Source organism: Seriola lalandi, unplaced genomic scaffold, assembly GCF_002814215.2.
Source record: "Seriola lalandi dorsalis isolate HSWRI2012SDOR001 ecotype SW California unplaced genomic scaffold, Sedor1 jcf7180002054206, whole genome shotgun sequence".
NCBI classification, from domain to species: domain Eukaryota; kingdom Metazoa; phylum Chordata; class Actinopteri; order Carangiformes; family Carangidae; genus Seriola; species Seriola lalandi.
In genome coordinates, this window is record NW_019524759.1 from 15,887 (window position 1) to 25,886 (window position 10,000).

Sequence of the window (10,000 nt, forward strand, 5' to 3'; positions counted from 1 at the left end):
GGGGGTCATGGGAGTGGGGGGAGGAAGGGGGGGCGAGGAGGTGGTGGAGATGGAGGTGATGGAGGGTGAGGTGGAGGTTGTGGAGGGGAAGAAGGCCTGAGGCAGCAGGTCACAGCGGGGGCGACCCTGAGGAGGGGGGAGGAGGTGCAGAGGAGAACTCAGGGGCTCCCGGGGGGGCAGCAAGGGAGGGCTGTCGGGGGGAGACGACGATGACAACGACGAAGAGTAACGAGGGGGGAAGAGCTTACAGGTAGGCTGACGAGGGGGGACAGCAGGGGGGCTGTCCAACTTCGACATCATCTTTGGGGGGGGGGCAGAGAGAGAGAGAGAGAGAGCATCAGTGTGGAGGACAGAGATAGGAAACACAACATCTGATCAGAGACCAGTTCAACAGGGTTAGGGTTGTTCAACCTGAACAACTAGAGTCCAGGAACCAGAGGAACCGTTCTAACTCTTAACTCTTCCTGGTTCAGCCATCGGCGGTAATGTTACCAGTCACCTAGGTTTTGCTAATGCTAACGTTAGCCATAGACTACTTCCTGTCTCAGTTTACATTGCAGTGGAAGATTACATCACTTATGTACTAAAGGTAGATCAGAGCTGGACTCTGGTCTTGAGGATCAAGAGAGAACCAGGTCAGGTACCTTGGAGGGGGAGGACTCAGCAGGAGCCGACTCTGGTCGTCTGCGAGGAGGAACAGGAGGAGGAACAGGAGCGTCCTCTGAACCCCGACTGAAACTCACCATGGAGGAGACTGAAGACGACCCTGAGACCAGAGAGGGCGCATGCGCGCGTGCGCACACACACACACACACACACACACACACACACACACACACACACACACACACACACACACAGGGAGTTAGACAACTTTGATTTCATTATAACCCAGAAGCAGCTGTTGACACAAACACAGGAAACACTGATGACAACAACCTGCAGTCAGACACAACAACCAGATGAAATACACACTAAGTGTCCACCTGTCCAGTACACCTGTCAGGTGCAACCGTCTGGTACACCTGTCAGGTACACTTGTCCATTGTCCGGTCCAGTCCACCTGTTGTGTTAAATCACCTCAGTGCTGCTGAGGACTGTTATATTCAGGTGTTCCTAATATTCTGACTCCTCAGGTGTGTGATGTCAGAAACAGCTGCAGTACAGGTGTTGGACAGGACTGCATCAGACTGTACAGATGCACCTATAGGACAGGTTCATCCTGCCGGCAGCAGATTGGTTCAAAGACTCAGGTGTCACAGACCACTTTACCAAATAGTGAGTTGTCAGCTGATGGTGTCAATGGAGACAAATAGTTACTATGGAAATGACAAGGCAGGATGTGATACACTAACAGGTGAATGTTAGGACAGGTGAGTACAATGGTGTGGGATGCACCGATCAGATCTGTCTAATCAATAATCAGCTCTGATACTGATTAAATTGATCAGGAATCAAGATGTCATTGATCCACAGCAACTGTGACCTCATGTTACAGAAACATGGCAACAGGTGATTCATCACACGGATCACACAGGTGAGTCTTGGTGGATGTGAGCGATGGAGCAGATGTCAGAGTCAGGAGGATCATACTAACGTGGTCCGTGAGGCAGAGAGACCACAGCAAAGATACTGTCGCAGGCTGAGGAGTAAAGAGGAGAAACACTGTGAGGAGGAGAAACACTGAGGAGGAGGAAGAGAAAACACAGAGGAGGAGGAGAAACACTGAGGAGTAAAGAGGAGAAACACTGAGGAGGAGAAACACGGAGGAGTAAAGAGGAGAAACACTGTGAAGAGCAGGAGGAGAAACACTGAGGAGGAGGAGGAGAAACACGGAGGAGTAAAGAGGAGAAACACTGAGGAGGAGGAGGAGAAACACTGAGGAGGAGGAGGAGGAGAAACACAGAGGAGGAGGAGGAGAAACACTGAGGAGTAAAGAGGAGAAACACTGTGAGGATGAGGAGGAGAAACACTGAGGAGGAGGAGGAGAAACACTGAGGAGGAGAAACTGAGAGGAGGAGAAACTGAGAGGAGGAGAAACACTGAGAGGAGAAGAAGAAACACAGAGGAGGAGAAACACTGAGAGGAGGAGAAGAAACACTGAGGAGGAGAAACAGAGGAAGAGGAGAAACAGAGAGGAGGAGGAGAAACAGAGAGGAGGAGGAGAAACACTGAGGAGGAGGAGGAGAAACACTGAGGAGTACAGAGGAGAAACACAGAGGAGGAGGAGAAACACTGAGGACGAGGAGGAGAAACACTGAGGAGTTAAGAGGAGATACACTGAGGAGGAGGAGGAGAAACACTGAGGAGAAAAGAGGGGGAGGAGAAACACTGAGGAGGAGGAGAAACACTGAGAGGAGGAGAAACAGAGGAGGAGAAACACAGAGGAGGAGGAGAAATACTGAGGAGGAGAAACACTGAGAGGAGGAGGAGAAACACTGAGGAGGAGAAACTGAGAGGAGGAGAAACACTGAGAGGAGGAGAAGAAACACTGAGGAGGAGAAACAGAGGAAGAGGAGAAACAGAGAGGAGGAGGAGAAACAGAGAGGAGGAGGAGAAACACAGAGGAGGAGAAACACTGAGAGGAGGAGGAGGAGAAACACTGAGGTTAGTCTGAGCTGTTCGTGTCCAAGGAGAAATAAACTGTAGATACCTGTTAACAACAAAGACAGTGTCAGCTCTGTGATTAGTCGGTGGGCGGGGTTAGTGTCAGTGGGTGGTCTTACTGGAGTGGAAGGGGCTGCTGGGACCCTGTGGCGAGTCGAACACGCTGCCTACATCAGTGGAGCTGGAGGCGGCGGAGGCAGGAGGCGGAGTCAGAGGGGTGCGGGGGGAGTTGGGGGCAGAGACAGCCCCCCCCTCAGCTTCGGTGTCGGGGATGCGGCTGTAGCTGATCTTCCTGGGCTCGTTCTGCAGTGGTGTCGGGTGTCTCATGGTACCGGGTCTCGCCGAAGTGGGACGGATCCCCGGAGACTTGAGAGGACAGGTGTACTTCTTCACCTGGGTACAGGTGAAAAGACAAAGACGGTTTTTACTGACAGAGTTTTGTGTATCGAAGTTTTTCGAAAATTTTTCAGTCAGGTGTTTAAATTCCCATCTCTCAAACACCTGACAGGTGGAGTCAGACAAGGAGCTGCTTCACAGATCTGAGAGATCACTTTTCCTTACTCAGACTTTTTTTTACTATTCAGTCTGAGTCAGGTGATGTCACCTAAACTCCATCTCATACTGTAGAAGAGTCACACATGAAGCCGTTTCCTCAGAGAGCAGCATGTCGTTTCCTACACCGAGTGACTCATCAAGGCTGTTAATGTGACGCTAATTAACGGTTCATAGAACACCTGTGAAGCGGAGTTATACATGTAGTTAAATGTCCCAGACTTGGTCAGAACCAATTGTTGTGTGTGCGTATATATATGTATATATATATATATATATATATATATATATATATGTATGTATACACACACAACATGCATGTGTATATTGCCATGGTGATACTTACGAAGCGAGGTAATGATCGGGCGTTCCGAGGTTCAATCTCCAGAGATTTGTTGAACAGATGATCAGCGAAGTCCTTCTCTGACATGTCCTCCATTGGGTTCAGGTTCTCAAAGAACTTCTGCTTCAGAACACAGAGAACAGACGTGGTCACAAACGTGAGATTTGATTCATTAAAGCTGTATCAGGTGATACAGTGACATCATCAGACTGACCCTGATGTCGCTCTCCACCCTCAGACAGTACGGCTGGTTCTGGTACTGCTGGATCTCTCCTGTGATTTCTGCCACTTTCCTTCTCTTGCTGAAGTTGATCAGATCTTTGCCGTGTCTGCGCAGGAAGTCGGGGTTTCCCTCTTCTGTCTTCAGGATGTTGGTCAGGTAGATTCCTGTCAGACACACAGGTTCATTATTGTGCCTCTGACCTTCATGTTTAACCCTTTACTACCAGGTGAGTGTGTTGGATCATACCAAAGAAGGGGACACAGGGGGGGTTGATGGAGCGCAGTTTGGCTAAATATTTCTTGTAGTGATCTTCACTCAGCTCATGAGCTTCCTCCAGGATTTTTCTCTGTCGGCTCGGAATTTGCTGAAAACAAAAACAACAAACCTCTTTATTTATGCACCTGCAGGGAAACAGCTGTTCCAGATGTTTTCTGTCTGTTTTTACCAATGTGTGAAATTATTGAGGGAATTTTCATTTTGGATCAGTTACGGTTGAACAGATGGTGATGATCGGCTGGGACAGAGTTGACAAACCTCCAACAGAGACAACAGCAGCTGAATTGTCTGTGTTGTAGTTACCTCGAAGGTGTGGTCCAGTCTATAGACAGGTGAGGAGTTCATGGCACTGACGACCTCCAGGACTCCGTTAAAGTTGTTGAGTTCCTGAAAAACCTGCAGGATCTCGATGATCCGAGAAACAACGGCCACTCGCTCCTCCAGGTTCTCAGTTTCTACGATACACCTGTTAGAGAAAACACATACCTGAGATCTGCAGGACCGGTAACAACCAGACCGCCACCTCCGTTCGCTGAGGGAGGTGAAGCAGCTGGATGGTGGTCTGAGGTATGTGGGCGCCGAGTCTTACTTTTCGAACCACAGGGTGAGGTTGGTGGTGTGACGGATCATCCTCAGCAGGTTGGGGGAGTGAATCTCTTTGTCCTCTTTGGTCCAGACGCTGCCAACCAGCTCCGACGGCTGCACCGCCCTGAGGAGGTCACACAGGTGAGACAGGTGTGCGACAGGTGTGAGACATGTCAGACAGGTGTGTGACAGGTGTGTGTACCTGTAGAAGTCGGACTCGAGCAGGGTGAGTTGGCGGGCGATCTCGATGGGGTGCAGTGTCATGAGGTCAAACTGCTCAGTGTTTCCTGGTTTACAGATGTGCCACTCGATTGGAGGAGGGGAGTTCTGGAAGGTGATGCTGTGACTGGGCACGCTCACCTGCACTTGCTTCTTCCTCTGGATGATCTTAGTAATCGACTCCACCCACTTCCTCATCGCCTTACCTGAAACATGTGACATCATCATCTACTTGTAACAATATAAGTGTTTGCTGAGGGGGGCATCAACTGTGAGCAGGTGTCCAGGTGTTGGTGTGTTGTCCAGATGCAGTAATGGATTACAGAGAAAGCAGCTGGCACACCTGCTGTGTGATGCTGCCCCCTCTGGTCGTCTGAAGAACTGTCACTCTACCACCTGACCTGAGTGACTCCGCCCTCCTCACAGGTGTGAGGTGTTCAGGTACGTACCTCTGACTGAGGCAATGAAGTCCTCCAATCGTCTGAGCAGGTGAGAGTCTCTCTCAAAGTCGTAGAAGTGATGCTCTACCCAGTGACGACACACATTCAGCACTCTGTGGGGGGGGGGGTTTAGAGAGGAGGAGGAGGATCAGTCTCATCAACATGTTTATCTGTTTCCTGGAATCATTTTGTGTAGAACTCTGAACTGTCTCTGGACTAGGTCAGGAACTCTGGGATCCAGAGAACCAGATTCTAGAACAGAGGTGTGAGGCGGTTCTCGAGACGTTGTAGTATGGTGTTCTGTGTGAGGCCTGGACATGTGGACTGAGCCTGTTGCTGACGGAGGTTCAGGGTTCAGTGACCCCTCCCCCAGGGGCGGTTTCCTACCTGAGCTGGACCGGTTGAACAAACTCTTTGCGAAAGCGTTTGAGTTCAGCGCTGAGTGGCTGCTCCCCCCCCTCCATCTGGTCCGCCTCGCTGGGCCTCGGCTCCGGGATCTCGAACCTGGACACAGGGAGACCTCAGATCAGCACAGCGTTCTCAGGTCTGAGTTATGTTCGTAACAGAGGAAGGAAGTGGCCAGGTGTGTTTACACCTTCTTCCACAGAACTGTGTCACATACTGTGTCTTTTATGACACCACGAATTCATACTTTGTTCTTATGCTTCATGTGGAGCCATGAGAGTCTGGACCTGAGGCCTGAACTACGAAGCAGGTTCAACACACCCAGGATAACTTTCTGAACCTGACATTGACCTGATCACCTGCTCAGCTGACTCTGGTTTACCTGTCCAGGTACGAGTGTGTTCATGTGAAAGAGGCGGAGTTGTTAATTATAAGCAACATCGTCTGAACCACGTCCAACAGGGACATTCATCAAGGTGAAATGTGACAATATGATCACATGACTAAAGATATCATGTAAATAAGAGCATGAATTATAGAACTTTATTATTACAACTGTTATCAACATGTGAAGCAGATGAATGTCTGTTTCTGCTGCAGAGAGGAGAGGAAGAGGAGGAGGAGATGAAGAGGAGAGGAAGAGAAGGAGGAGAGGAAGAGAAGGAGGAGACGAAGAGGAGAGGGAGAGAAGGAGGAGAGGAAGAGGAGAGGAAGAGAAGGAGGATAAGAAGAGGAGAGGAAGAGAAGGAGGAGACGAAGAGGAGAGGAAGAGGAGAGGAGAGGAAGATTAGGAGGAAAGGAAGAGGAGAGGAAGATTAGGAGGAGAATGAGGAGAGGAAGAGGAGAAGGAGGAGAGGAATAGGAGAGGAGGAGAAGGAGGGGAGGAGGAGGAGAGGAGGAGGAGAAGGAGGAGAGGAAGAGGAGAGGAAGAGAAGGAGGAGACGAAGAGGAGAGGAAGAGAAGGAGGAGACGAAGAGGAGAGGAAGATTAGGAGGAGAGGAAGAGGGGAGGAAGAGATGAAGAGGAGGGGAGGAGAAGGAGGAGAGGAAGAGGAGAGGAAGAGAAGGAGGATAGGAAGAGGAGAGGAGACGAAGAGAAGGAGGAGACGAAGAGGAGAGGAAGACGAGAGGAGAGGAAGAGGAGAGGAGAGGAAGAGGAGAGGAAGATTAGGAGGAGAATGAGGAGAGGAAGAGGAGGAGGAGAAGGAGGAGAGGAAGAGGAGGAGAGGAGGAGAGGAATAGGAGAGGAGGAGAAGGAGGGGAGGAGGAGGAGAGGAGGAGGAGAGGAAGAGAAGGAGGAGACGAAGAGGAGAGGAAGAGAAGGAGGAGAGGAAGAGGAGAGGAAGATTAGGAGGAGAGGAAGATTAGGAGGAGAGGAAGAGGGGAGGAAGAGGAGAGGAAGAGGAGAGGGGGAGAAGAGGAGATGAAGAGGAGAGGAAGAGGAGAGGAGAGGAAGAGGAGAGGAAGATTAGGAGGAGAGGAAGAGGAGAGGAAGAGGAGAGGAAGATTAGGAGGAGAGGAAGAGGGGAAGAAGTGGAGAGGAGGAGAAGGAGGAGAGGAGGAGGAGACAAAGAGGAGAGGAAGAGAAGGAGGAGAGGAAGAGGAGAGGAAGAGAAGGAGAAGAGGAGAGGAAGAGGAGGAGGAGAAGGAGGAGAGGAAGAGGAGAGGGAGAGGAGAAGGATGAGAGGAAGAGGAGAGGAGAGGGAGAGGAAGAGGAGAGGACGAGAAGGAGAGGAAGAGGAGAGGAAGAGAGGAAAAGCAGGAGAGGAGAGGAAGAGGAGGAGAGGAAGAGGAGAGGAGGAAGAGGAGAGGAAGAGGAGGAAGAGAGGAAGAGAAAGAGGAGGAGAAGGAGGAGAGGAAGAGGAAGAGAAGGAGGAGAGGAAGAGGAGGAGAGGAGAGGAGGAGAGGGAGGAAGAGGATGAGGAAGAGGAGAGGAGGAGAATGAGGAGGAGGAGAAGGAGGAGAGGAAGAGGAGAAGGAGGAGAGGAATAGGAGAAGGAGGAGAAGGAGGAGAGGAGGAGAGGAGAGGAAGAGAAGGAGGAGACGAAGAGGAGAGGAAGAGAAGGAGGAGAGGAAGAGGAGAGGAAGATTAGGAGGAAAGGAAGAGGAAGAGGAGAGGAAGAGGGGAGGAAGAGGAGAGGAAGAGGAGGAGAATGAGGAGAGGAAGAGGAGAGGAGGAGAAGGAGGAGAAGAGGGAAAGGAGGAGAAGGAGGAGAGGAAGAGGAGAGGAAGAGAAGGAGGAGATGAAGAGGAGAGGAGGAAGAGGAGAGGAGAGGAAGAGGAGGAAGAGCAGAGGAGGAGAAGGAGGAGAGGAAGAGGAAGAGAAGGAGGAGAGGAAGAGGAAGAGGAGGAGAGGCGAGGAGGAGGAGAGGAAGAGGCGAGGAGGAGGAGAGGAAGAGGCGAGGAGGAGGAGAGGAGGAAGAGGAAAGGAAGAGAAGAGGAAGAGGAGAGGAGAGGACGAGAAGGAGGAGAGGAAGAGGAGAGGAGAGGAAGAGGAGAGGAAGAGAAAGAGGAGAGGAACAGAAAGAGGAGAGGAAGAGGAGAGGAAGAGGAGGGGAGAGGAAGAGGAGAGGAAAGGAAGAGGAAGAGGAGGAAGAGGAAGAGAAAGAGGAGAGGAAGAGGAGAGGAGGAAGAGGAGAGGAGGAGAAGGAGGAGAGGAGAGGAAGAGGAGGAGAGGAAGAGGAGAGGAGGAAGAGGAGAAGGAGGAGAGGAAGAGGAAAAGAAGAGGAGGAAGAGGAGAGGAGAGGAGGAGAAGGAGGAGAGGAAGAGGAAGAGAAGGAGGAGAGGAAGAGGAGGAGAGGAGAGGAAGAGAGGGAGAGGCGAGGAGGAGGAGAGGAAGAGGAGGAGAGGAGAGGAAAACAGGAAAACTACCGATCATTATTATTGATCACTTTATTGTGAACTTTTTTGTCCCTGTCAGGACCCTGTAGGAATGATGACTCAGTTTTTCCAGTGATCTGATTGGTCAGTAGTTTGGCTGTTGACAGGTTCTGATCTGATCCTCTGAGTTAACCTGCGCCAGAGCAGGTCAGGAGTTCAGCATCAGTTACCATGGTGATTTACCCCGGTAACAAGGGAACCACCGTCCTCAGATCCTGCTTCGTAGTACAGACCTCTGGACAACGGTTCGTTGTGTTAATTATCTGAAGCGATCTGATTGGTCCCCGTGGGTCAGATAGATGAGCTCACCTCTCCATGAGCAGGTCCAGCAGCTCCTGAGGTTTACAGAAAGACCTGTAGGTGGTGAGAAAGGTCCGCACGAAGTTCGGATCTGAAGGAGGAAACAGACACACAGGGTTAATATAGACCAGGACTGGACTAATACTGACTGGTCCACTCACATCATATGAAGGTTGTGTTTTGTCAGCTGTGCAACACACACACACACACACACACACACACACACAGACACACACACACACACACACACACACACAGACACAGACACACACACACACACACACACACACACACACACACACACAGAGCTGTGATGTGATTGGCTGATGACGCTTACATCACTCTGAAAACACTGAGAGGAAACAAAGAGGAGACGCCTCACTAACAATCAGACAGGAAACACACACAGGTCACACGTGTGATTTCTGACAGCGAACACCACAGACACGCTCGTCCAGGTGCAGATGCATCATGGGAGTTGAACAGAAAACAAGTCCTCACTACATAGGTAATTCAGAACTGTGTGTGTGTGTGTTCTGTTCCTCTCTACATGTGAGGACCTGTCAGGTGACAGACATCAGAGTCACAACACACACTTTTTATCCATCCAGCTAAACCTGAGAAAGTTTACACCCAGAGGGAAGATCATGTAATAAGGCACAGAATATTACCCAGAATCCTCAGCTGAGTGACCTGAACCTGTAGTGGATCAGATCTACAGACCTGATCAGACCCTCTGAGACTGAAACAGACTGAATTCTGGGAGTTTGTGGACATGTGGAGGAGTCAGGTGATGTGATGTCACTCAGGTGTAACTCTCACCTGCGTACATGTGGAAGGTGAGTCTCTCGATCAGTTTCAGGACCGTTCCTGCTTTGATGATGGGGATCCCGGACTTGGACTGGACGTTCTCCTCGAACACGACATTCTCCTCGGAGTCCGGTTCAGCGAACCGGTACACCTCGGCCCCCGGCAGCCTCATCTGCTCCTCCTTCTCCTCCTGCAGCATGGCCGAGTCCAGCATGCGCTCCAGGGTGCTGCGGTACTGCAGCGAGATCAGCGCCGCCATCCAGCCGTTCTTCTCCTCAGCGGACTTGGCAGCGAACACCACGCTGTTGCCGTCCTTCAGGATGATCTCAAAGGCGTGCCTGTACTCGCCCTCCTTGTCGTC

The 10,000-nt window shown here is 51.0% G+C and overlaps 1 protein-coding gene across 1 annotated transcript in view; it reads right to left on the reverse strand.

Moving 5' to 3' along the window:
* The window catches only part of sos1 (son of sevenless homolog 1 (Drosophila)), a gene marked incomplete at its 3' end in the record, with an annotated part of 19,416 nt that continues 9,416 nt past the window's right edge, over window positions 1-10,000 (reverse strand). Inside the window, exons 8-21 of the mRNA XM_023404039.2 lie at window positions 9,652-10,000; window positions 8,839-8,920; window positions 5,633-5,749; window positions 5,255-5,358; window positions 4,789-5,011; window positions 4,591-4,710; window positions 4,305-4,467; window positions 3,972-4,089; window positions 3,717-3,889; window positions 3,506-3,622; window positions 2,727-3,000; window positions 1,598-1,642; window positions 645-766; window positions 1-300 (exon numbers count right to left, since the gene is read on the reverse strand). The exon at window positions 9,652-10,000 is cut by the window's right edge and continues 313 nt beyond it. Coding sequence (XP_023259807.2) covers window positions 1-300; window positions 645-766; window positions 1,598-1,642; window positions 2,727-3,000; window positions 3,506-3,622; window positions 3,717-3,889; window positions 3,972-4,089; window positions 4,305-4,467; window positions 4,591-4,710; window positions 4,789-5,011; window positions 5,255-5,358; window positions 5,633-5,749; window positions 8,839-8,920; window positions 9,652-10,000 — 2,307 coding nt within the window. The remainder of the gene's footprint in view (window positions 301-644; window positions 767-1,597; window positions 1,643-2,726; window positions 3,001-3,505; window positions 3,623-3,716; window positions 3,890-3,971; window positions 4,090-4,304; window positions 4,468-4,590; window positions 4,711-4,788; window positions 5,012-5,254; window positions 5,359-5,632; window positions 5,750-8,838; window positions 8,921-9,651) is intronic.